The 27,122-nt window shown below is 46.3% G+C and overlaps 1 protein-coding gene across 1 annotated transcript in view; it reads right to left on the minus strand.

Moving 5' to 3' along the window:
• Window positions 1-18,031, minus strand: part of DNAH1 (dynein axonemal heavy chain 1) — a gene marked incomplete at both ends in the record, with an annotated part of 66,923 nt that extends 48,892 nt beyond the window's left edge. Inside the window, 16 exon segments of the mRNA XM_083869271.1 lie at window positions 637-778; window positions 2,184-2,266; window positions 3,064-3,183; window positions 3,798-4,023; window positions 5,389-5,582; window positions 6,142-6,292; window positions 7,297-7,592; window positions 8,824-9,035; window positions 9,873-10,030; window positions 11,266-11,516; window positions 12,576-12,754; window positions 13,707-13,839; window positions 14,290-14,446; window positions 14,948-15,122; window positions 17,630-17,702; window positions 18,026-18,031. Of these exon segments, the coding sequence (XP_083725397.1) occupies window positions 637-778; window positions 2,184-2,266; window positions 3,064-3,183; window positions 3,798-4,023; window positions 5,389-5,582; window positions 6,142-6,292; window positions 7,297-7,592; window positions 8,824-9,035; window positions 9,873-10,030; window positions 11,266-11,516; window positions 12,576-12,754; window positions 13,707-13,839; window positions 14,290-14,446; window positions 14,948-15,122; window positions 17,630-17,702; window positions 18,026-18,031 (2,556 nt within the window).
• Between the last annotated feature and the right edge of the window lie 9,091 nt (window positions 18,032-27,122).

Consider the following 27,122-nt stretch of genomic DNA (forward strand, 5'->3'; position numbering starts at 1 on the left):
GTTTGGATTTTGCTCTGGTATTTCGTGTGGGTTTGTTTTTTATTTGTCTGGGTTTTTTGATCCAGTGTTGGGGTATTATCATTTTGGGAACCTGTTTCCAAGAAAATCTAGGTGAGTGATTCCACCTTTCTAAAATGGCTTTTTCCCCTTAAATTTAGGAGTTTCTGATGAAAAAATAAAATTCAGACTGTTTTAGCAGACACTAGAGGTATCTCAGCTCTAAAACTCTGCAATTATTTCAGGGTCTTTTCCCCTAAGAGGAGCTCCATGGCTGAACGCTGTATTTTCCCCCTTGATGGCAGCGCATCACAGGAGATGCTCTGCAGGGAACTGAGTACACAAGAAAGAAAAAGGAGGTGGCCATGTTGCCCAAGTACCAAGAATCGGAACACTGTGTAAACATCTTCCCAATGAAAAATGAGTATTTCTGCAGAGTCTTGTCTTTCACACAAGAAGGAAACTCTTAATCAAAAGCCAACAAAAAACCCAAGGGAGGATGTGTTAGTATTTGGTCTAACAACACATTGACCTCAAAGCTCATGTGAGTAAAATCTCATCTGAAAGTTTCCCACGTGGCTGACCACAAGAGCTTGAAGATCCCCTTCTATGCACAGTTAATTTTTGGGGGCTTAATACCTGCATTTCCTCCAGCTTTTCTTGAAATGTCTTCTGATCTGCAACCTGTGCTTTGCGAAATCTTTCCTCATCGTCTATGTGCTGGAGCCGAATAGACTCCAAGTCCTGGGACATTTTCACTGGCCAGTAACTGGCAGTCCACCTGCACTCACATGACACAAAACAAATGTGAAAAAAAAAATAGGAAAAAGAGACAAGCTTTTGAGCACATGTTTGAAATGCTGAAAACAACAGAATAAGAAAGCCAAAGCCCACCAAACAAGGAGGCTTTACAACAACAGAAACACATGTGGTTTCAACAAAACATTTTTTTCCAGCTTGTCTTGTTGATATGCAGTCCTTGTGACTAGGCTATTCAGCTGGAGAGAGCTGGGGAGAAGTGGAGGGCCTTTTTAAAAGGAACAAATCCACTATGCTGCTGAAAAGCTAGGAGACAGCAAAATAACAGTTGGCATCCAGAGGGAATGTCTATCTTTGAAAGTATTTGCAAGGAACTGAAAAAAATGGGGTCAGAGTCTCGGCTTATGGCTTTTCAGGGCTACTGAAAAAGCCAGTCTCCTGTTAAGCAGGGCAGTGAGGGGCCAGCATAACCCAGATACAGGGAAGCTCTAGATTTTGCAGAGTGCCCTGGGGAGAGCATTGTAGATTCAGGAAAAGCTGCACAAATTGGCTGCTCACACCAAGGCAGGTTTCTTGGTTCTTGCTCAGCCATACCCCAGCAATTACTGCCTCCACTTGGACCCTCAGCCTGTGTGCAATGCCCGGTACAAGGTTTGCATGCTACACTCACTGGAGCTCACACCCCCTCCCAGCACCTGGGGATGCAGCCATCTCCTACCAGTCCTGCCTGTGGGAATACAGCCACACCTGTTCCAAGCTGGCCTGGGGCTCAGCTGCTTTCCAGCAGCTTCTGAGGGGTTTTTGCACCTTGCACCCCATGTTTTTAGTTTCAGGAGCAGTCTGCAGAGACTCACTCAGGTTGCAGACATACTGGAGCAAGTACATGTCATAAGAGAAATGCTTCCCAGGCTGAGCAAGCTTTAGAAGCCTTGTAGCTGTGTTTGTGAGCTGACTCTGCTATTGGGGCATAGTCAGGCCACAATCAGAATAATAAAACCAAGAGGAGGATGCTTGGAGAAGAACTGCAGTAATAATAAGGGTTCAAATTCCTTCCTAGTCTTAAGAAAACCCTGGGAGTGTTCCTATCTTGAAACCGTTCATTTAGTTTCAGGCACAGACTAAATTGCGCACTTTGAGACCTTTCAAGTATCTCAAAAAAACCCCAAAACAAACCCACACAGAGGAAAGGCCTTCACTATGTTAAACAGGTTAATAGCTACCAGTTTGCCTTGCCCCAGGCCAGAAGGCAGCATGAATTCACACTTCTTGTCTACAGACTTTATTTCAAGAATTCAGTGCTCCTAAAGCCTGAGAGACATTTAAAAGTTCTGCAGGAGCCCTTGATAGACACATGGCCCCTGAAGCACTGAGAATGGTAATTGCTGCAGAGTCCCGCTTTGACAGTGGGAGAAATGCCTTGTGCTCACTTGTCAGTGAAATCTTCTTCAGTAAGATTGTAAAGGAAGTCGTCCATGACCTTGTAATCTTCCATGACTTCCTCAATCAGTTGCTGTACAGGGTGAGAGAAAGAGAAAAAAAGTAGACACCTTTAGACCATGCTGATTCCAAGTCTCTGGTGTACACCTCATTTTCATGAGGTGCCTTTGAAGAGCGTTAGTCACACAAGCTTAATGTGATGTGGGCTGCTTCTGTGCTGTTCACACAGCACAGAATGGATTTACAACCCCTTGTTCTGTGAATGATCATGCCATCATCACCCTCTGTTCTATGGGAATGAAAAGAAGTGTGACCTAGTGGATAAAGCACTGGACAGAAATCGAGTTTTTTAGATTATCCTCCAGGTTCCCTCATTGGCATGGACAAGGCAGCTTACAGCTTGATGCCTTTGTTCCCCATTTGTTCAGCTGGGAAAAGACTTACACTTCAAATAACTTTGAAATAACTTGGTGCTAAAATGTCCTATTAGAAAAAAAAATATTAACAGCAATTTGAGCACCGGGTAACAGAATGATTTTCTTGAAAACAGCATTCATTTTTAGAAGATAGCTATCCAGTACACAAATGCAGAATGGATCATGAAGGCAGCAAAATGCATATGTAGGTATTTTAGGCAAGATTTTTAACTGCTATTTTGTTTTGCAAATAGATTTAAATTTATGATATGTGTATTTAAAAATACAAATCTTAGGAATTATAAAAATACAAAGCCAGGAATCTCGTGGCATTGCACGCAAAGACATGCAAGTATAAAAACTAGAGTTCTGCTTCTGAGACACCACACATTGCAATGACAAATTTCCTCCTCACTTCTGTTGATGCTCCTGTCCAAAGGAGAGCCTGCCCTACCTCCTGCACTGCCAGCTGCTCAGGCACTCCCTTCAGCCAGTCCCGCAGCTCAACCAGCTCCTCGATGTTCTTTGGTCTCTCATGCATTTTGGTGCTGATGGTTTCATATGCCTCACAGATCTGCAGCAGGACACAGCAAAGACCATCAAAAAGTCACCAATTGCTAACAGATAAACTGGGAAACCTGCCCTGGTCTACCCTCTTTCCATTCTGAAGGTGGTCTAAGTGATGAGTACACAGCCCTGTTCTGTTTTTTTTCTTTTCTCATCCATCTCATTTGAGCTCAAATGGAATGAGACTGCCAAAAAAAGAGGAAGACGAACTGCAGGTATATAGGGGAAATGATGATAATAACAGATTTAGACAACCAGCTGGCAGAGGCAATTGCCTATATTCCAGTTATTCTCAGAAGAAACAGAATGACTTTCCAGTTGTCTACTAGACAGATCTTTTCAATCCACCAACACACTTTTGTAAGATGGCAAGGTCTTGAAGAATTTAATCTCAAGAGCTACAACTTTCAGGCAAGTAATTTATTAAATATATTTAATACTTCATTTAGTTGAGTTTGCATATGTCCCCTATAATTTTAATTTTAAATAATCAGCCCGGTGTGATCTTTAAAATATCCTCACTAATGTGCCTTCTAGCCATTTCACAAAAACACAGCAACTTCAAAAGCAGAAGGACAAGACAAGACAGAGATAGATAATCCATTGAACCATGTAACTTACATTCTGCACCTGCGAATGGAGGGTTTTAGCCAGCATGTCCAACATGGCAGTGGCAAGTGCTTTGTGTTTATCAGAGAGACTAAGCCTAATATGTTCTATCTTGACTTGAAAGGGGCCAATGACAATAGAACTAGGCAGAAGGTGGTCCAAGGTCTCCTTTTCAGACAAATATGTGCTTACTATGTTCATCACTTCCTGGGTGGGTGGAAAACGCTCTTCATAACCTCTGTAAAGGAAAACACCAACAACAAAATGGCAGTGTAGATCTTAAGAATATTTGAGCATCCAAGATATTTGTGTCCACTCAAAGGATCAAGACATGAAATTAATAAGACATACATTTACACAATGGATGCAGAGTGGAATAAGAGCACAAAATATTTTAGCTGCAGAAAAGGAGTAGAAAAAAGAGATGAAAGAGGAAATACGGCAAGAAGAGAGGGAGAGGCAAAATAAAAACACTGGTGTACACAGGGCAAGATCAGGAGGCACTTCAGGGGAGAGTAGGCAAGGGGAGAGAGAGACAGGAATTTGTCAGATGGGATATGTAAATTGATTAAGCTGGAATAAGAAAAGAGAAAAGGGCTTCATTCCCACTGTTTGGAGAAAACATAAGACCAAAACAGAAGTCCATTAAAGTAACAGAGGCTAAAGGACAGAAGAGGTGTAAAGACTTTTGGCAATGAAAATAATGAGGTTGAAACAAAAGAAAACATCACCTTCTACAGAATGCTATCAGCTTGAGCAGACACAATATGAAGAAGGTCAGAGTCAAGTATGTTAACTGGATTGTCAAACAGGATGATTCATTTTTAGGGCCATTAATATCTCCAATTACACTGAGAAGCATGACAGGAATGTGACTGTTGTCAGAGACAGGAAGAAATTCCCAGTGCCACCACCAATGTCCTCCAAAAGCCTGGACTGTCACCCATGACTGAAGGCAGCCTCTGACAGGGGCCTGATCTCACATCTGAGGTACACAGCCTCAGAACAGCCCCACACTCTCACATCAGCACATCCACATAACAGCTTCCACAAAGGCTTGTCATTGGGGTCACAGGGATTTTGTCAGAAGCTGTAGGAGAAGTGAATACAGGTGACCTCATCCCTGATAAGTAACAGCTGTGTTAATTACCCAATACAGCCTCGCCCCTGATGAGTCACAGCTACATCCAATGAAGAAAAGTGTGATAAAATGGGGTGGGTTAGCTGGTGAGGGGAGGATCATGAAAAAGAAGGAACCTGAGGAGAAAAAATCACTGTTGTGAGGTCAGTTTGGGTCTGCAGCTACAGCTGTTGTTAGAACCTGCAGCCATAGTCTAGCTAGGTAAAAGCCTGCAGTCAGAGTCTGCAAATTAATACCTGCAGTCATAATTTATCAGGAAATAACCAGCAGTCAGAGGCTGCAAGGGAAACCTACAGTAGGAGCCTGCTGCAGCCAGAGTCAGTGAATAGTTGGAGTCAGGATGGCTGAGCTCTAAAGAGGAATAAACCAGGACCCTTTTCATGCTGTGATGAACAAGAAGTCTGTGTCTTGGCTCATTTCTACCGTTTAACAAGAGGGCTGCCACAACAAGGAGCCACTTACTTTAGGAAGTACTTGATGTCATTGTTATTTATCTCTAAGAACTTCTCATATCTCTTGCCGTAGGCCTGCAGAGGGATCTGAGACTGTTGAATGGCAAAGCGCAGAGCCTCACGTAGCTCTTCCACTTTTGGCTCTTGCAAACCCACTGATCTCAGCATGGGGCTGCCTGGAATATCCATGTTCTCCAACACATACTGGAAGAGGAAGGAGAGAGGTCTTTCAGGACAAACAGAGCTAACTGTGCCTCCTCAGGAAAGGGACAAGGCAATCCCTGGTGGCACCTTTGGGAACTCCTGCAGTCCACACTTCTACATTGTGTCAGGAATTGTTTTATCAGTTTTATGTGCCCTTCTCCCCAAAGAATGAGTATCTAGGGAGACAGAGCTTTCACAGTAGCAGACAGAAGGATGCATATGCAAAGGAGACATACATCAAACAGAATTGGAAACAGTGCTATTTCCTTTATGAGTCTACTTTTACCAGCCACCATGCACTCAGGGCAACCATGTGTCCACAGAACCTGCAGCACCAAAGCAGAAGAAACAACCAGAAAAAAGAGCTACAAGATTGGGGAGATTGAAGAAATCCTATCAGAATAGAACTGCATTAGCACAGTGCCCAGATTAATTTAACTGAATTCCCAAGCAGCCACTTTTGCACCTCTCTCCCTCAGTATGAGCTCAGGGGTGTCTGTGCTGAGCTGCAAGGCACTGACATGCACAGCTGTATCACTGTTGATGCAGAAGTGTTCACCTGCTCCAGCTGTGGGATACTGTGAGTTGCCAGGATTCCGTTGTCGAACAGAGAAATGAGGGATGTCTCAAACTTCTCCACGGAGGGGCTGAAGAGGATGCCAGTGATGTCTAGCTCGATGTCTGTTACAAAGAGTGGATTCCTTTGAGGCCTGTGGTTGGAAGAGATAAGAAAGAACAGGGATGCTTTTTGAGAATATGATACACAACTGTATTGCTCTGGTGCTGATACTAAAATGCCTCCTGCACAGGAAAAGAAAGCGGAGGAGAAGAGGACTGCTGCATGCAGATGAAGATATAAAGCACTGTGTTCTCAATTTAACAGGAAAGACACTAAGAACCCTTTTTTATCAAAGGTGAAGGAACCATCAATCATGACATATCAGGATCCCCAAAAGTTATAACCTTATCTTGAGAATTCAAGCTGCTTTATAGAAAAACTGCAGGTGCTCTTCAAACTAGGCATTCAGTATCTCCAATATACTCCTAAAATGCACCTTCTGGAAGTTATATTAGTATTTCCCAATCTTGCATATGACCACCATGGCTCAGGATCAGCTGAAGTCAGTGTCAAGACTTCCACTGATTTAAAGGTAAGGAGCCCCATGTGAGTGGCAGGGATTTTAGTTTTTCTTTTCTTCTGGCTTTCCATTTCTATTTTTTTCCTTCTTTAATACCACAAAAAGCAAAAATCCTTAAATCAATACCCAATGGAATAAAAATTTAGGCACTGTGATAACCTAAATTTAGTATTCTTTACATATCCCAGGCCAGATTCTAATTCTGAGGTTTCATCTAAGAATGGAATTAAGCAGCCATTTTTCCTGGCATCCAGAAAAAATCTAGAAGCAACAATTTGCTCTCCCAAGAATGCTAGAGGTGGCTGATCTTTAGAACAGTACATCAAAACAGCAGACCTTTGTTCTGATGGGCTGCTCCATATCACTAATAGCAGCTGGAAAGCTGTACTAACAGAGCAACCAGCTCTGTGTCCTTCTTCCATACTCCAGAGAACATGTCAGGTGGAGGATTAGGAAAAAAAGCCCAGCTTAAAGGTCCCATGCAGAGCAATGCTTGCTTGCAGACCACTAGTTAAAAAGACAACAGCACTACACTTTCCTGCTCTTTCCATCCCTTATTTTTCTTTCTTTCTTACATGTAGGGACTGTTGGCGATATCGTCTCCCCATTCCATGTCCTTTGAGCAATTCAGGACACTCTGGCAAGCGTCCAGCAGAAACTGGGTGAAGCTGATGAGCGAGTTCTGGACCAGGTACCGCAGAGTGTCCTGGAGCATGAATCTGATCCGCTCCATCAGCTTATGCAGCCTGGACCTCTGGTAGGTATCCCAGTCACTCTCCTTCAGGTTGAACCACTTGTCTGCATCTCTAAGGCTGCTCTTAATAGCAGTCTTTATGGTATCGATCCAAGTATCCTTGAGAAACTCCTGAACCTAGGGCAAAGAAAAAAAGCAAGCTGAGTAATCCTCCGAGGGCTGATGGGAAAACAGTTTGGTGAGGTGAGCTACTAACTGGGGATGTTGGACCTTTCTCTGCTGTGAAAGGAAACTCTCATCTCAGAGCTGTGGTAGCTAAAAGTAGCTCTCAAATCCCCCCCACACACATGTGGCATCTGAACCTGGTCATACATCTCCTGCACTGACAAAAGATCCACAAAAAGAAAGCCTGATATTAAAAAGTGGGAGTGCTCTATTCTGTTTTATTCACAGTGTTTCCTTTTTGTTCTCTTTTCTATAGAGTGGAGCTGCCTGTGTCAGGGTCCCTCACAAAAAGTTGTGTAGACAGTATGATGAGCACATAAAGGACAGAATGTTGTCTTCTCTTGACAAGTGAGAAGAAAGAACAGAAGAAGCCAAGGGCAGGAATAGTTTGCAGTATTTTAATTTATTAAAATACCACCAAGTGTCACTTCTGCTCCACAGGCAGCTTGCTGTTTGTGTGTAATAAAAGAACCTTAGTCACCAAGTGGATGACAACACTGCCTAGCCAAAACAGCATAGGACTGGGAAGGACCAGCACATTCTCTGCCACTGATTTAGTGTGCAACCTTGTGCAAGCTACTCTGTGTGGCCATATCCAGGGTGTAATGTGCTGCCCTCAAACAGAGGACATGAAGATCCTCTGGTGGGAATTACCACAGAGCTGCAAATTTTTGTCCTACTCTGTCTATTGGCATTGCAAGCAGAGTAATTTAATTAAATATATAAAGAATATAGAGTGTAGAAAATCACTATCCCCATGACTGTTTCAGGAGGAATCAAGGATCTTGTGCCTTGCAGCTGGATGGATGGGGAAATAGAGAAAAAGAAATAAAAGACAAAATTAAAAAAAAAAAGAAAGCCAACCAGGACTCCTATTTGTATAAAAAGCAGGTGGAGGAAAGAGGGGCTGCAGCTCTATATGGCCACTTGTTTAATACATGACTAAGAGCATAGTCAGCATTGGCTGATCCTGGCCAGGGGACTATGACTCTTTCAGCCCGTTCTTCACATATCCCAATAATTTTGACAGGGACATGCAAATTCCTCCCTGTCCCTAACATGTCTCTTTTGACACCTCATCAGTTTCCAGAAAATCAATCTGTAGCTGCTGCATCTGTCTAACACACATTGACACCACTGCTGGCTGCTCCATGTGTTTATCCCTCACACCTCCTCTGCTCACCTGAGTGAAGGCCTGAGTCTGGATCTCTTCAAATTCCTCCAGAGAGAGAAGTTTGGTTATGGTTGTGTTAAACAGAGACAGGACAGCTGCCTTGTTGCACTCATCTTGTACCTGTGCAAGGAGATGGATGACTTCTGGGCTGGTCAGGAGGGAGACAAAGTTGAATTCTCTCCTTTGTTTACGAAAAGGATAGTCTGGGATAGAGACCAGCCCTAGCACCAAAAAAAAAAAAAAAAAAAAAGAAATAATGTCATTGCCTGCAACATCCATTTCAGCTTCTGTTTTTAGAGTACAGGTCCCTTTGGGAAGGACTTGTGAAAAGGCCTCTGCTCTAATGCACAGGCAATATCATGCAGCAGCTTCAGCAGAGGGCTGGATGAAAGAGAGAGTCTCTACTCTGCAGCAGAGACCTTCTGCAGCCTCCCTTTAGGGGCTGAAGTGCTGTCTTGGTGCCTGAGCTTCCCAAGGCTTTGGAACATGAAGTTTCCTTGAGAAAGAACATTGGAACTGAAGAAACTTCCCACTGAGGCTCCAAGGCACAGCTGAGTCATCTCATCTGTGAGAGGCCACTTGTGAAGCACCTCAAGGCCTTCCTGCCTTTGGAAGACTGAAGTGCACAAAATATGCTCTCCCCTCACCCATCTTTTACTGGGGCCATTTTCCTCCTGTTTGGGACTCTAAAGGAGCCTGAGCCCTCTTTCACACCTGAGGCATTTCCCAGCTGGGCACAGCAAAGGCAAGGCAGTCAGCCCCAACACAGTGGTAAGGTAATCACACTGCCAAACATTTGGTGCCATTAAGCGTACACTTGCAGAGTTACTGCAGCTTAGCTGATGAGTTCTAATGTATTATACTGAGGTAACATGAAAATGCAAATACACCCTAAAAAAGAGGAGACATATTCAAAAGCCTCACATAATCTCCTGTAGCTGCCCCTTGTGAGCTCTAATAATTACTACGAACCCGAGAGTTCCTACAGGAAACTGCGAAACCTATCAAAGACAAGAGGTAACCACACTGAATGCAAACTGCTTCACTGTGTCCCCTACCTTTCTCTGGTGCTTCCTTCTCCTCTTTGTCTGGCAGGGTAACATAAGAAAACATCTGGGGTTTGGAAGTGATGACTCTGTCAAAGCTGATCCTGTTCATGATGTGTTTATAGTCTAATTTCACTTCTTTCTCCAGGATGCTTATAGAGTCTAACATGCTGTTACAAGACACAGAAGCACTGAGAACCCATGGCGTTCAGGCACATGTATGTCTGTAGCTTTACTGCAAACTCCACCCTTCTCTCCCTCCCTCCAAAATTTGCTAACCCAGAAGCCCACCTACCACTGAGCATATCAGGAGAATTGTGCAGACAATGAAGCAGCCAGCAAAGGTATCAACTGGACTTCTAATGACAGAGGCAAGCAGAGAGTGAGGACTAGGACTGTAGCCTTCATGTCATTTCAGTTCAAAGCAACATCTCCAGTAGGTAGAAACATTATAGAGAGAAGGAGAAATAACCACAAACTAAAGGAAGGAGCTGTCAGTTCTGGAAAAGTTGGGCTATCCAAGCTCCTGCTGAACTCCTCTTATTGTCCATTTTCTCAGCCAGAACACTCACATAAGTGCTGAAACCCTGCTTCATTTGCCTTAGGAAATCATCATCCTTTAACTCAAGCAGGCAGAATACTTCTTTTTATCCCTATATTTCTGCTCACAGAGACTAATTACTCTCCTACTTTCCAGTTCAGGCCAGCAGACCATGCAGCTCCTCACACCTTCCTATTTCTGAACAAGGCAATCAGTCACGGCTGATTCCCAGCAACACCAGCAGTGGCTCATGATTCATCAGCCCAGGGACATTTAAATGCCTCCCCAATATGAGCTGCATCACAAAGAGATACTCCACTATATCCAGGTGGAGATCTCCTGTTCTGTTTGCCTCCCCCCGTGCAGATCTACTTTTGATTTATTTTAGCAGCTATTAACAGGTAGAAGGGTCACCAGCAAACAACAGCCAGGTCTCTGGAGACAATGGGTGGTCTGCAGATCAGTACAGCAATGACTGATCTGTTCCTCAAAAGCACAGGGAGACAGCAGGGTCAGCCATGCCATTTTTGTCAACCTTCTTGCTGTTGAAAGCCACTTAACTGCAGGTGTAGGCATGGCTTGGTGGGTCTGCATATGGAACCTGCTTCAGCTGGGAACACTGACAGACCACCCATCCTGCACATGTGTCCCTGGGGCTGCCATCTGCCTACTTCTGATGCCACTCTGTGCAACAGAGTGGTGTGCTTGTGCACAGAATGGAAGGCAGGTGAGATCCATGGTCTGTGAGGTTGCTGCTCAAGATCTGCCTCCACTGACACTTGTTTTGTAGCCCCATAAAGTCCCACAACATTTTATGGACTGAAAGCTGAACCCCCTCAGACATGCACACGATGCTTTCTTTACCTCTTCTCTTCCTTGAGCTTGGGAGTCTGCATGGCCAGGCGCTTCATCCTCTGCAGGCTTTTCTCATTGATGGCATCCTGCCCCTCTGTGGGCATGCAGTCCACGTACAGGTGGTACATGAGCAGCCCCTGCGTCTTCTTGCGCAGGCTGTCAGCGGCAGCCACGCGCTCCGCAAACACCTGCGGATCCTCAGCCAGGAACTGCAGGCAAACTCGTGGCACCCAGTACTGACGTGGCAACAATGGACCTCTTCCTGGGAAATAAAAGTAGGGAATACAAGAGTCTGCAGGGAAAACAAATCTCGGAATGGCTTGCAGTGCTGACAGCAGATTTTTGATAGACAGGATAATTGGGCTGGTTGTAGGAGATTAAAATGAGGGACCAAAGCTGAAGACAGCTAGAGATAAGGAGCATCTCCAAATCTTCCCAGAGAAGGGTACTTCATTTTAATCTGTCCATATTCCCTTTCAAAATGGCATTGACCCAGAAAGACCAACATTTTACTTTTCTTGAAGGCAGGAAGGATGGGAGAAGGAATAAAAAGAAAGGTGTCTCCAAAAGGAAAAACTCAAGCAGGGTCAAATTAAGACGTGGCGTTCTCTTCCCTGGAGGTTTTTTCAGACAAGTTAAACAGACACATATCAAGAGAGCTAACAGTGAAAGGGATTAAATGACTTCTTGGTGTCCTTCCCATCTGTCCTGGTTTAGGATGAATTAGGGGAGAACCTCCAAAGGAATCCTCTAATAGCAAAACCTCTACCACCCCTCCCCCAGTCCTGGGTTTGGGAAGGAATTTCTTGAACAAAGTGGAAAAAACCGTTTTATTGACAAATGAATAAACACCCCCCAACACAAGGGAAAAAAAAAAAAAAAAGCTCAGGTTACTGTGAGGGGGAGGGCGCAGAGCTTCTTTCGCGGGCTCTGGAGATCCTCGGACTTCTCAGGCCAGGTCAGGTCCGATGCCGGTCCTAAATCTTAAAGGTGGGGGGGTGGGGGAAGGGAAAAAAGGGAAAGAAAAAAAAGCAAACAGAGGCACAGAGGCAGCAGAAAGAGAAAGAAGGGGGAAAAAAAAGCAAAAGTGCAAGCAGCAAAAAGCGGAGCCAGCCGCCCCAAAAGCCAGCAAGCAGAGAGAGAGGAGGGGGGGCAGACAGTGTCCGCCCAGCCAATAGGAAAACAGGGACAGCTGTTAGACATAACAAGGTAGTCCACGATATGGGATAGGAAGCACTGTCAACCCAGGACACCATCTCTAGCTAGGACAAGCATGAGTAATGAACTGGCTCTCAGACTATATGACAGGTCCCAAAACACCTTATTTGAAACACACCTTCTGGAGTTATTCCTCCATTGAGGATGGGTCTCCCTTCTTCATCACGCACTAGACCTTTCTCTTCTGTTTTATGGACCAAGTAGAGGTCTGTCTCCTTGTCATAATCCAGAACACCAACATCAATCCACTCGTAGATCAACTCATGGCTTTTGGGGTCCTCTGAGAGAGCCAAGGATTAAAACAGGGTTAGTCCATTCTTCTGGAGGCTACAGCAGATGGACTTTCTGATCTGAGTAGTGATGCCACAGTAAATCCATTTGCTCATTTGAATCTCAATCAATCTCACAGACTTTCTGCTGTGACCAATTAAATAATGAACTTAGGTCTTACAGCTTAGAATTCTCAACATTTTGCACACACCAGACAGATAGGTATCTATATTGATATCAATATGGATACAGGTCAGGACAGCATTATGCTGTCCATTCAACCTGAGGAGTGATCAGGTGTGGTGTTCCCAAAGACAGCTGCAAGCAGAACTCAAGCCATCACATGCTGGCTGCCCAAGGATGCACAGAGCTTACGTTTTATGCTTCAGTTTTGCAGACAGTCTGGAGACTGCTCCAGAGCTGCAGATGCCAATTCCCATGCTTTAAAGCCACTGCAGATGTGTTAATATGAGCTGCAGCCACAGCTGGACATCAGTAAAACTGTACCTAGTAATGCCTTCTTATTGAGAAGGCCCCAAATGATGGGAAAACAATGTCCATGTCACTTAATTTGGCCCACGTTTACTACTCGTATGTTCACTGTAGTCTGAACTTGTCTTCTGATCCTGCACTTCCAGAGAAATCCAGGTAGAACACACTGTGTGCAAGTTACCTAACTCCATGAAGATAGCTATGCACCAATAAAGAGAAACTTTGTCTGTGCTGACAGAAAGTCAAAAGGCAAAGGCAACTTCTAAAAAAGTGGAAACAGTCCAGGGCAGGACTGGCAGTCAGTGAGATCTCTGGTCTCTTGCTCTGACTGCCTGAGCCTGGTCAAAATGAGATAAGGCTTTTCAGCTACTCAGAGCTACACTCATCAGAATCTGCGTGTTCCCTTCTGCTAAAATGGCCTGCAACTATTAGTGCTGCCCTGCTTGAGCAATAACTGATTCAAGCTTTACCATGTCCAAGTACATCATCTGTAGGTAAAAGTGCTTTTCCAGGCACTGGCTTTCTATCAGAAAATCCTGGCTCCAGTCCTAGTGAGATCCACTCTTCTGGAGTTCGACAGTCAAATTCATCATTGTCAAATACCTAAAAAGCAAGGACATGAGTGAAATTAAGATTTACTTCAGAAACAAGAAAACAGCCAATAAAAAATTTCATGAGGGGAAAACATTAACATGCAGTTCCTAAATGGGCTACAAAATAGGGAAATCAGTCCAGGTGCAAAAGCTGTGCTGATCTTTGGTTGGAAATTTTCTCCCAAACAGCAGTATCTGTACCTCCAGCCCTTTCCTAGGGAGAACAGACCAACACCTGGAGAGGTTTCCTGCAGCAATACTGCTGACTACTGCATTCAGAAGGAAACATGAGACACCTTTCCTTTGGACACTCAAAGGCCAGTGAGGAGCACTCTCAAGGACTATTAGTTTTGACAGAAGTTGTAGGCACCCTGCAGAAGATGCAGCATCTTGTGTCCTCAGAAACCTCCTGTGGTATAAGGAACAAGACAGATCACAAGCACCAAACATCCTCTCTTACCTGTAATGGGAGGTAGATGGGAAACACAGTTTCTTTTGCCTCCTCAATAGGTGGGATATTGTCAGGGTCATAGTGCCTTGGCATCAGCTGATTGGAATCTATCCCCTTGCTGGCCAAGAGCTCAGCAATATCAAAGCTGAGATACAGCCGTCTCTTCCTGGTTTACATCAGAAGAGGAAAGAACTACTTAATGTGCCTATAAGCATTCCCATGCCTACGACTCCACTTTTTTACTGTGCACTTCTATCACTAAAAACACTTCTAGTATACATTGCATCCATGTCTACTTCTTCATTTATAGCACAAAATAATTCAGTGGAAGTGACCTAGAACGATCAGTTACTCCAATCTTTAAATTATATACATGTACTTCTGTACTAATACATTATAGAGCATACCCAAAACCAGACATTAAAAAAAGAATGACAAAAAGATGACATAAACACTATTTTAAAACAATGATTTCTTCCCATATCCCAGTGAATTGTCTTTTGCACCCTCTGCAATGCATGCACGCCCCACTTTGGAGACCATTGCCTTACAGGATAAGGTTTTCTTAAGGATTTTTGACATGGTATGTCTCAAAAGCAAAAATCAACATCCTAATCTGCTGTGTCCGTTCCATAATGATGCCTCTAGCCATCTTCTGGTTACTTACCTCTCTACTTCAACCTTCCGAGCATTTTGCCCTGGAACCCGTCTGAAAGGCATCTGCACTTTGGGATTAAATGATTGTACAGGGAAATCTGTCTCAGTGAGGTCCTCAGTGGATGGTCCAACCATTTGCTTATCCAGAAGACCTTGTAAGTTTGCAGGTGTCTTGAATTTTGAGGCTAAGGGACAAAGAGAAACACATTTGAAACCACCAGGCACCACTTTGCTTTGCATTCACACATGAAGGAGGATTCTGCTGTCTACTGGGTTGTCTGCAGAAGTCACTTCACTAGATTTGTAAGAGAAACCAAGCAGGCATCAAATTAGAAACAGAAAGAAAGACCTTTTTTCCCTGCAACAATATGTGATTATGGTTTTCCAGTATCAAAGTGATGGCACAGAAGAAACCACCACTGAGAATTACTGTAATGCAGATTTTTGGGAGCCAGGACACTGACCCGGCTTTAAGAATCTCTGTTTTGTTTCCATCTTTGCTACGGACTGTCTACATGATAGTGGGCAAGTTACTGTCTCTAGTGCACAGCTACCATCACCACCAGAAAGGGATGATGGGATCCCCCTGCCTCTCTGGGGGGCCCTGAGACCAAGAGTCAGTCATAGCTGGGAGGAACTTGGTCAATGTGGTGATAAAGGGTGATGAATATTATGGGGGAAAAGAAGCTGCAGGTCAGCTTTGAAGGTGGTCTTTACTTCCTGAAGTGCCTATTTACACCTCAGGACAAACCTCTCTCTTCTCAGCTTTTGCTTAATCAAACCACCCACTCACATCAGCAATGGTGTGAGAAAAAATTGAGTTAAACAGTCAACAATCTCACCATTTGGCAAAACTTTTCAACAGAAATTTGGACTAAGCAAAAAGTACACATTTCCAAGAACTGGCATAAATTAAACCATGTCATTTACCCCATAAATAAACCAAACTGTTTATGTTGCTAAACAAGTGGCAAATAATAGAACAGCAGCAAACTGGGAATTTGAAGCTTAACCTAAATTAAGTAATTGCATGCAAGCTTTAAAAAGCACTATTCCCTAGACAGAACTAAGCATTGAACTAAAAATAGATTTTAGTGGAGTGAGAGATTTTCCTTTGATGAACTTTCACACTCTGTCAAGGAGAAACTTAAGGTTCTGGTTTGGAATTGGGTATTTTGAATGTCAAGCTTTGAACCCAATTGTTCACCATGCTGCAAGTGCTTCTGGAGTCATGGATGTGACCCTTGATTTCAAAGCAATTGTGCAGAACAGCAAATAATAACGTTAAATGTTTCAGGATGGTTAGGTACAGGAAGGGTCCTCCAAGAGGTCATTCCCGTGTCCTTCTTAAATGGCCCCTGACTCAAGCCTTGTAGCTCCACTTTGTCTGCTTAGAGACTAAAGGAAATAGCCACTAACTGGCTCCGTTCTCTCTACTCCCCTCTCTCAGGAAGGGCAGCTAGCCTTGCATGAATATGCTCTTAAACACTTGCATGGTCCATAATGTAATGTTGAGAAATCCCTAGAACGCAACTCTTTAGCCTCATGCACATCTCTTGCTGGGGGTCTTTACAGAATGGCCCTGATTTGTATTTGTTGTCAAGGAGCACAGCTGTTCCAATTTAGTCACTTCATTGTTGCCAAATCCATGGCATCATCCATTATGGCACTTTGTGCACTATCAACTATTTATGTCAATACTTAGTGTTTCATTTGCATTTACATTTCCAACCTGATGGCTTCTTCCCCCTTGAAGAAACAGCAGATCATAAATAGAGCTCTGTCTCCACTTGTTAAAGATGAGTCTAGCTTGTCAAGATTCACTTGAGGAAGCAGTCATTTGTCCTCACTCATGAAAATAAATGTCACATCTAAGCACAGGAGGGTGGTATATACAGTTCCCATCTTTCTCTAAAATCCTCTCACACACACACTTTCTTCCCACCCACTGCCAGTCTATGACCCATATCCCTAGGAGTGCTTTAGGGGCCAGGAGAGTGCTGGCAAACCTTCAACCATTCTCTGTTCCTACATTTGAGCATCCATGACACAAGTTCTTGTAAGCAGGTGGCACCAGCAGCTCTGTAAACACAGAGAGCCCTTGCATCTAGGGAGACAATCTGCTCTGAGGTGCAGGTGGGTGCAGAATAAATAAATGAGGGAAGACCATGATTTTGGCTATACCTAAATCCTGGATACAGCTTTCACAGACAGGTCCCATTTTTGGGGTTGTCATGTGCAGGGCTGTCAGTTTAACTTGATGATCCTTGTGGGTCCCTTCAACTCAGGATATTCTATGATTTTCACAGGAAAGGGACACTGCTGGCTCCATACACAGTAAGAACACATGCAAATTCCGTGTTCTGGCAGCAGGACCTGAACTCCCACAGGCACAACCAGCACAGTCCACCCTGAACCCTGGGGGGAGTAGATACATCCAGGAGAAAAGGAAGCATGGTTTTACCACCCACTCAGATCACTTTGCTGCACCCCTAAATGAAACTCATTTTTCATGGGATATTCAAGGAGCTCAGCACCATTGCTGAGCACTGAAAATGAAAGCAGAGCATGAACCTAGAGGCAGCAGCCTAATTCCCAGCACAGGCAACCTTATAGGGTATCCCACTATAGGCAACCTTAACAGTTATGGCCCAGTTTCCTGCCTCACCTTGTTCCCTCTCAGTGTATTTACCTTGAGGGGTGTGGGGTTCCTGGGCTGCCTGGTTCACCAAAGACTTGAACACGCGGGGGCCAGCAGAAGCACCCTGGAATGAGATGAAAGTGTCAGAGCACACTTGTGGCATAGTGTGAGTAGGGATTGTAGAGGCAGAGAGGGAAAGTGTGACTGTAAGACTGACTTTACCAGATCTTTAGGGACAACTGGGACTGTGAGTAATGCTCAGAAAAGGCTCAGAGACACAAATACCTGAAAAGTTCAGCCCAGTGCACAGGGACAGGGGATCTCCCAGCAGCATGTGGCCTGATGTCAGCTTAGGACGTTGACTGGGGGCTAATTAGGCAGTCAGTCATAAGGGTTTTATTACCAAATATCACCTACAGTCACAACCACGAGCCTGCCCTACCATACCGGCATCCCAAACCCACGCAATTTTGACAGTGCCGTCACTGGCTACAGGGGAAGGCAGCACGACTCTGGCCAGGATGAGCCTCACATCTTCACTTTGTAAAGGTCAAGGTCTTGCACAAAGGCCTCTGAGCAAAGGATGGGCTAGGATCTGGGGTAAAACCTATATATTTCCACACCAGCTGTACCATCAGTCTTTTCCTTTCAGAACAGTGCTGGAGAAAGGACTGCTTTTTGCACTTACCCTTGAACTAGTGGAGGCTCCTGGAGCAGAAGCCTCGTTGCTGGTACTGGGACGGCTCCTACCCAGAAAATTGCTCAATTCCTTCCTTGCTTTCTCCATCTTCTCAGGAGAACAATGCTGTGACGTATCTTCTCAGGAGAACAACGCTGGGACGTAACCCTGGGCTTACTGTGAGTGGAAAGACATTGAGCCTGTCACACACTGTATCCTTGGCACTCCTCCACACCCTCCCACAGTGCTGGATATCCTTGACTTGCTATGATGAGTGTGTAACGTGGAAGGTTTGATCCCCTGATTTGATACCAACTGCTGCATTCACAGCCTGGGGGTCATCAGACTCACGTGGCTGCCTCAATGGCTCACTAACCCTGGAGAAAGAGATCACTTTATTACTCCAGATGGGTTTTGGAGTGAGAAAACCAGCAGTGTACACAAGAAAAGCTGCTCTCCTTAAGCAGCAGGGGCTTCCCGGATCTGTGGCAACATTCAAAAGGCGGCCACGAGAATTTGTGTAAACTGGGACTACAAGAGAAGTACTATATTTGCTGCACCCAAATCCCTTAAAAACCTTGTCTCACTTGACTCCAGTGGGAGTAGGCTACAGTCTAGGATACCAACACAGCTACTCCCAGGTGTAAGTCTTCCTCTTTTATTTAAATAATTCATGACAGATGTTTAGGGGTCACCTAACACATATTAAAATACAGCCAGAAGCTCCCCTCTTTCTCCTCCTGCAGGGGGTATTTTTGCTCAGCTCACAAATGATTTCTGCCCTTCCACCTTGGGAGATGCAAATCCAGGCAAATATCACAGCTGTACAACTTTATCTTATAAAAACCTTTGTGCACTGAGAGATACCAATTAAGAACAGCTCTCAGACTTCTGGCAAGAGGATAATGCAACCCTTGATTTTAGGCTTCTCTAAACACAGAGATAACTATTGTAACTAATTAGAACAGCTAAAGTGACACAAACTCCTCCAGCCTGCACACACATGCACTGATATAATGAGGTACACATACCTATGTAGCTTATTCCTGTAAATTATGAGTCAAAGCTCTCCATGGTGTGTCTCTGAGGCCAATACAGCTTATTGATCAATTCCTGCTCAGGGTTAGACCCAGACTCCTCATTCAGCCCTACTTGACTAGTGGTTTGTCTCCTGCACCCTTGCTAGGACTTTTCTTACGTCTGGTAGCCAAGCCTCTTGCAGTAGGAGTCTTCCAGCTTCCCACAGCTAAGTGCTGGAAAGACCTTGCCTGGTCTTGAAGGCCACAGGTGGCACAGTACTTGAATGGAGTCTCATCCTCACCTGGAGACAATGCCACAGGATCCCTTCCTGCCATGCCCTCTCTGCTCTGCTCTAGAATGGAGTGAAAACTCTGCTTGCCCTATACTCTTGATGAGAGAGGGCAATCTTCTCAAAATTTCACCTTGCTGCCTGTCGGTGAGAATGAATCGGGTACAGCAGAGAAAGCATTACATGCATGCCAGAGATAAGAGGGAATAACTGTGCTGGTTTATTACTGCAGGTTCAAGCCAGTGCACAATTTTGAGAGGTTGAATCAAAAAAGAAATCAGATAATAAATCAAGGTTACCATGATGCGAATCTTTTAAGTGAAATGGAGTAAACGAACAGATTGGAAAGACCTGGGAGATGAGATCAATAATACCCCCTCCCCTCCTTCTAGCTAGAAAATCTCAAATCTCTCCCCTCTCAGCTTTGCTTTGGCATAGCAACTGAAACCTCACAGCCTGAAGAATGAATTTTCCATGGAGGATTTTGTTTTTATTAGCTATTTTATGGTCTGGCCATATCTATTTTAGCAGCCCAGCAGGACTGATTGGAATCAGCCAAGATCCAAGGATTCCTGATGAATCACTGCTGGACTCTTTTGTGCCTGCTGCACTGGCTCGGAGAACAGCAGCAAGGCGGAACGACCCTGCAGTGCCTCTCCTGATGTGTCACCTGAGCATCCTTTCCTTGGCAGCAGGGCCAATGTGCCAACACGACTTGCTGTACTTTTGCCTCTTACCACCAGAATCCTAAAAACATCCAATTAAAGGTGCCAGCTCCAAGACACAAGGTTCATCTGAACATTTAGTAGAGGTGAGTGACTGAACCAATTCCCAATTTAGCAGGACTGGCAATCTCTGCCTAGAATCAAAATAACCTGGCTGCTGCCCATGATGGACAGATTTCCATGACTGGGGAAAAGTGTACCAAGCCAGCTCACAGCAGGCCTAATTCTTTGCTACTTTGCTCGCTGTGTACTCACTCATGCCTCTGTAAAGTCCATCCTGAGCACTTATATCAAAATAAAACCAACCCCTACTCAGTGTCCAGATCAGAAACATCCATCATGCTCTCCCAGCTGCACAGAGGGAAGGTCCCTGTGTTTGCAATTGCAAAAAGTCCTGACACACACCACTTAAAATAAAGAACAAAACCAGGCATCCAAAGCTTTCCCAGCAATTCCCCAACCAAATCAGTAAAACAGCTTGTCTGAGAGCACTAAAGCTGATGTGGATATGGGAGAACTGCTAAGCATAAAGGGAATCCTACTCTCCTGACATCCCAGCTGCTGGGATGTGTCTGGGTTTTCCAACCAGGAGTTTTCCCAGAGAATGGTGGGGAGCTCACTTCAGTGCTAACCTCCAGCTGGGTGGTTTGGCTGGTCCCATCCACCTCTCAGGAATGGTCTCCAGGCTCCAAAGATGAGAAGAGACCCTCTCTCTTTTACTGAGACTAACTGCTGAGCCAAGAAGTTTACTGCAGAGCAGTTCCCTCTTTCCAAGCTTCCAATACCAACTACCTTTCCACACCCCTGAAAGAATGTGCAGCATGCATATCTAGGGCTGCCCTCCCCTCCTTCCATCCAGGGGTGAACCCAGACACTCATCCCTGGGCAGCAAAGCTTGGCAGGGATTGCCAGGGAGAGAACACCTTCCATCCTGCAGCAAGCACACAATGGCAGGTCAAGCTTTCAGCCAGCTCTGCTACAGCAGTTGCTGGTGGTACCACATAGCTTGTGCTCAAGGATTCCTTGGTTGTCCAAGAGATCCTGAAGAAGAGCAGTCAAAGTGCCCAATGCCCTGTGACACTCTGGGGGAAGGAGGCTGGATACCTGCCACATTCACAGCCTTCAATCCTTTCCTACTTGGAGCACTTTCCTCAGGACTGAAGCTCTCCTTTGACAAGGAGAGGCACAAAGGTGGAGGAAATAAGAATCCAGCTCATTGCAAGTAGGTGAGATGTCCTCCTGAAATCAGCTTCTCTGCCCCCCTCAGTAACCCTTCTCCCCTCCTTGCACACCTTCTGGTGTGCACACAGGGAGCATCTTCCTGTTCTTTGCTGGCAAACATCTGGCTGGCACCAAGCTGTCCCAGCTTTAGCTATAAAACCTTTTCCTGACTGCTGAGACACCTATCTCTGCATTAGTTTAGTCATGCTCCCTCACACCTGAAAAGTGTGTTTCCTAGATATACCAGGTACAATGTATTATGCTAAATTGAAACTATTCAAAGTGAGAGCATATTCTTATGGCACTGCTGACACAACATTAACTACAGCATCTTTGTGTCATTGTGGCAAAACTATAATTACAATTTCTCGGTAAATCCAGGCTTTACACATCCAAGAAGTCAAACTCCCACGTGTCTTGCTCAACGTCTGGTATGAGCTTTTTGATCTGTTGCCTCTACTTCAATTCTTTGATCCAAAGCTTTGACAAAATGGGACTCTTTTCTTTCAAATAAGGTTTAAAATGGCTAAAAATTGCAACAGAACTAGAGAATAGCACTTTAAATATCATCTAACCCCTAAGCAAAACTGCAGATTGAAATCTAGTATTTATCTAAAATCTATTTATCTGTGCATAGACAGAACCCCAGCTACTAGACCATCTGGACACCAACACGCAGAAATTCCCTCTTCCTATAATTTAAGCCGTACAATATAAGCTCAGACAAGGTGATGCAGTCTCAACAAACTGCTTTAAACATTATCCCATACTTCAAATCCCTTCTACTTTAAAAAGAGTGTTGAAGGTAATTTCGAGTTATATAGTAGCCCATTCCCTCCGACAATTTGCAGAGTTTTAAAATTGATTTTTCCTCTGGGTTTTTAAATGCATTCTTTTCTCCACGGGGAAGCACCACCCGGGCCGGGGGGAGCAGCGCAGGCGGGTGGCGGCCGGTGCTGCTCGTTACCCGGGGCTCAGCGGCCCGGCCTGGCCCGGCCCGGGGTACAGCCACGCTGGGGTGCCGCAGGACACCCGCCAGGCATTTACACCGTGACTCCAATACGGTTTGTGTCATTTACGAAGTACAACACGGATGGAACAAACGCTGCTGTTGGTTTCACTCCTGAAAGACGCCGGGGTGCGGGAGGAGCAGCCCAGGGGCTGTTAACGTGCGACGTGTGGGGATGGGGCAGCGCCCGGAGCAGCGCCCACCCTGTGCACCAGCGTTTGGACGCTTGGACACCCCGCTCCCAGCGCTCCGAGGAATCCTGGCCCTGCCCGCCACTCCCAGTGCCCTGAAAGCACGAGGGGACCCCCTCACGACTCACACCTGCGCGCCCTCCCGGCCCGGCCCGGCCCGGCCCGGCCCGGCCCCCGAGCCCCTCCTCGGAGCCCGCAGCCCCAGCCCCGCTCCGGGCGCCGGCGGGGCCCTGCCCGGCCCTGCCTGCGGGCGGTACGCACCGACCGGCCCGAGTCCGCCCCGACCGGCCCGAGTCCGCCCCGACGCCGCACGCGTTGCCACGGGAGCAGAGGCGGGCAGAAGGCTCCGGCTGGAGAGTGCCGCTCCCCCCCGCGCGGGCCGTTGGGCTGGTCCGGAGGAGGCGCGGGGCAGCGCGGGCCGGGCAACGCCACGCCCGGGCCGGGGGGGAGCGCTCTCTTGGGGAAGCTGCTGCCAGCGCGGGGCTGTGCAGAGCCACCGGTGTCACCTCAGGGCCACCACCGAGCCGCCGCAGGGACACCGCAGAGCCCCATGAGCAACCTACGAGTCATCGCTTGGCACTGGCGTCTCTGAGCTGCCAGCCGCCACGGGGACACCACAGAGCCGCCCCTGCTACTCCGGAGTCACCACTGAATCACCGCTCGGGCAAACGCGGATCTGCCACCAGAGGCTACGGCTGTGGAGCGGTGCCATAGAGCCGCCACCACGCCGTGCCTTCTAGGGCTGCCAGCCCCAGGGTGCGGGTGCTCGGCAATCCAGTGAGGAGCCACCACCGAGTGCCACCGGGGACAGCCCCCATTCCCTGTGTGGGGAAGGCGAGGGGCTGGGTAACTGCTGTCCCAGTGCCACCTTCCACACCAGCTGGCTGCTAACCCTGCCGGCCACTGTCCAGGAAGGTCCAGCAGACTCTTCCCCCATCCCATCCCCAAAACGAGTGGAGGCAGGCAATGTACTGATGTAGAGCTGCACCTTGGCTTGTCTATATCAGCCTTGTGTACCCATGAAAGTCTTGAGCTAAAAGATCATGTTGCGTGGGGATGGAGGACTACTGGCCCTGGAGAACATGTCATCCCTGCAGAAGGAAAAATGGCACTGAGTCCTGTTGAACAGGCCCCAACAAGCTGGTCCCCCACAGAGGGAATGGTGGGGAAGGGACAAGCAGTGCCAGCCCTGTGGGGGAGTGAGGAATAACAGGTTTGGATTATTTTGGGGGAGAGGAAGGAGGTGGAAAAGCAGAGAGGAAAAGATTTAAAGAGAAAAACCCCAAGTCATAAGTGATCTACTGTGAAGGAGTATAAAGGGCAGAGGAGGAGGAGGAAAGGATGAAACAGGAGATGAGTGGAGGCTCCTGCAGAAGAGCTGTGGCAAGTGGGTGGGCAGGGGCTGCTTTGTAGCTCTTTTGAGACCCCAGTGGCTGCTGGCCCAGCTGACAGTCCTGCTGCTTCCCAGCTGTGCACTTGGGAGAGGTGCAAGTCCTAGAAAGCAGGGCCAGAGGAGCAGTTCAATACAGCTAGCAGGCTGGCACAAGGGATGCCCACTGGGCTTTGTGTAGGGGCAGAGAATTAGGCAGAGAGGCACAAGGATGGGGGGCATGCCATGAGGAGGCAGCAGAGCCCAGGCCAAGAGCACTGGTTCCTCTCCCTGCCTGGGTATCTGCCAGGAGTAAAGGGCCTGGTGGCCCTTTATCAGGGGCAGTGATGCATTTGTTCAATCCAAAAATTTGCAAGTGAGAGGATGTGAGGTTTGGACAGCAAAAGGTGGGGCAGGCAGAGCTTCAGGGAAGAAACAAAAGCTTCTCCAGATAAGCAAGCTCCCTCACAGCAATGCTCAGCTGCTGCCAGGGTGTTCACATGGATCAGCCCCATGCAGCAAGGGGGTCTCTGGGTGGATTTGCACTCCATGCTGAACTGCTTCCAGCCCCACTGAAAGCAGCAAATGCTGGAGAAACTCCCAGGTGTATGTCCTCTGTCATATTGCTGGCCTCATCATTTTACTTAAGTAAGGAGCACTGCTGGCTTGCCTCAATTATGTTTGATATAATTACAGCTCTTGCTGGAGTTCCCTGGAGTCACATCCCAGATGGCTTCTCTGATTGAGAGGAAACAATGGTGGAGCCCCGTTGCCCTTTGTGTAGGAAAATTATGCATCTGTTTCATGCTGGCTTCATCCCCCTAGCAGTGGCTGGGATTCACAGCATGTCTTGCTCTTCCTGTGGTCAGCTGAGCTTCATTTTGGACCAGGTTTTCAAAGTCCACCACAAAATCCTTCAGCGAGTCAGGAGGTGAAAGCCTCACTGATTTGACTGGCTGAGCCTTCACAAACCCACCAGGCCAGAACAGAAAGCAAACAGGTGTGTGAGCCACCTGGTTTCCATGTGCTGCCATGTCTGATCCATTCCCTGACCCGCCTTACAGCTGAGCATCTCTGTGCCTTCACCTTCTTGTAGCAGTCTGAGCTGAGATCCTGTCCCTGACTGGGCCAGCACAAAAGGTTTAGTGTTATCTTTCTTCTGACAGCTCTTCTTAGTGCTCCTTTTCTACCATGGGCTCTTTTGAGGCCACAGATTTGATGCTGAGTTCCCAAGAAAACAGTTCTCCAAAAAGAGGTTCCTGAGTCCCTGCTGAAACACACTGGTCAGTGACTTACCCAGTATTTTCCTTAGTGCAAGGCTAGTTTGGGAGCAGGAATACACCATTCTGTGTCCCATCACACCACTGGGGTAAAAGCATGAGCAAAGGTTAGCAGAGACGGGACTCACAGGGAGGGAGAGAACTCTCCTTTCACACAGTTACTAGACATGAGAATGAAACCAATTTCAGTAGGTGTTAAGATGTGAGCTGGCATTGGAAAGGAGAAATATGTGAAACATGCTAGTGGCCCATTCTGTCTCTGAGGCTCTTTTCTGACTGAAGAGCCCAGCTTTTCTTGTACATGGTCTGAGCTGTTAGAGCCACTTTTCCTGCTCTGCTCTTTCTTTTTACTCATTTGGCTCTCCTGCATCTATCTCAATCCAACAGCCCAGAAAACCCCATATCACACCACAACTCACTTCTACAGAGAACAGCCTTCCCTTAGTTATGGGAGGAAGAATAAAATAGCAAAAATCCCAACTTCTGTGGACCTTGGAGATGATGTGCTGGTTGTTTTGTTCCATCCCTTGCACCTACCCCCTCTACCGTGGGTGGCAGGCCCCATCAGATTTAGCAGTGTTTCCATACCCACCCCACACACATTTTGCTGAAGGTGTAAATGATCCTTAAAGCACAAGGCCACTAGAGAATAAGGCCCTAGATTTCTCTGTCTCCACACCTACATGTGTTCCCACACACAAGATACAGCATTAATCTAGAGTAAAACACCACATGTTGACAATGTTAACAGTATATTTGAAAGAAAGTTCTCAGATCGAACCCCAAGAACAAAACCCTGAGAAAGTTATAAAGCAGGGAGAGTCAAGACAAGATCTGGCTTCTCCTGAAGGGGCAGGTTGATTCTGGGGAGGTGATATCAAGCCAGATTATATTCCTGCTGCTTTCAACAGCTCTTGATGTAAGGCTGTTACCTTGAATTCAGTCAGGCTGGGGCCAGTGAACAGTTTGTAGCTGCAAGTTCTGTATTTTCCAGCCGGTTTTTCCTTCAGAAGGCAAATGAGACTTTGACTCTGATAGTGACATTCTGGTTAATTAACTTTATCCTTCATCTCCATCACTGTGCCACAGTACAACATCTCCCCAGTGTGTGTTTCTCACATTGGGGATCACACCATTTACTCAGCCAGAAGGCTTCCCCAGGGAATTTACAGGCAGAGGTTACTGCCTCAAGAAAGACACACAAAAAGCACGGGGCAGTTCAGAAGAAGAAGATGACAGTGAGGATTACCAGGGCCAAGCTTGGGCAGGCAGGGAGCAGTGGGGATAGAGAAGATAAACAAGCCTCAGTGATGAGACCTCAGCAGTGGTGGGCAGAGGAGCTTGCAGTAGCCATTTCCACACAATTGGTTCAGCTGATTTGGTCAGAACTGCCTCAAATACAATGCTGTTGTTCTCCATGGGGCTGCTGACAGCTTGTTAGCCAGCAAGCTCCCAGTAAGTTGGGAGATTTTTCCAAGAAGAGCCCATATGTACTTTACAGGCACGTTGATTCCAGGGAGGGTTAGTGGCAGAGGTGCTCCCAAGTTTCCCACCCTCTGGCTCCCGAATTCCCTGGAGCTAGACCCTTAAATTCCTCAGAAGGCCCAACAGATCAATGGCCAAATTTCATGCAGATGACAGATCAACTGTCAGAACATATACAGGAGGTTTGGAGCTCTGTAACTCCTGAGCAAATATGGTGCAGCTACTTCCTCATTACTTGCCTCCTTATAGAAAGGTTGGAAAATTTCCCTGAAGGTT

This window comes from Zosterops lateralis (genome assembly GCF_965231275.1).
Source record: "Zosterops lateralis genome assembly, chromosome: 11".
NCBI lineage: Eukaryota > Metazoa > Chordata > Aves > Passeriformes > Zosteropidae > Zosterops > Zosterops lateralis.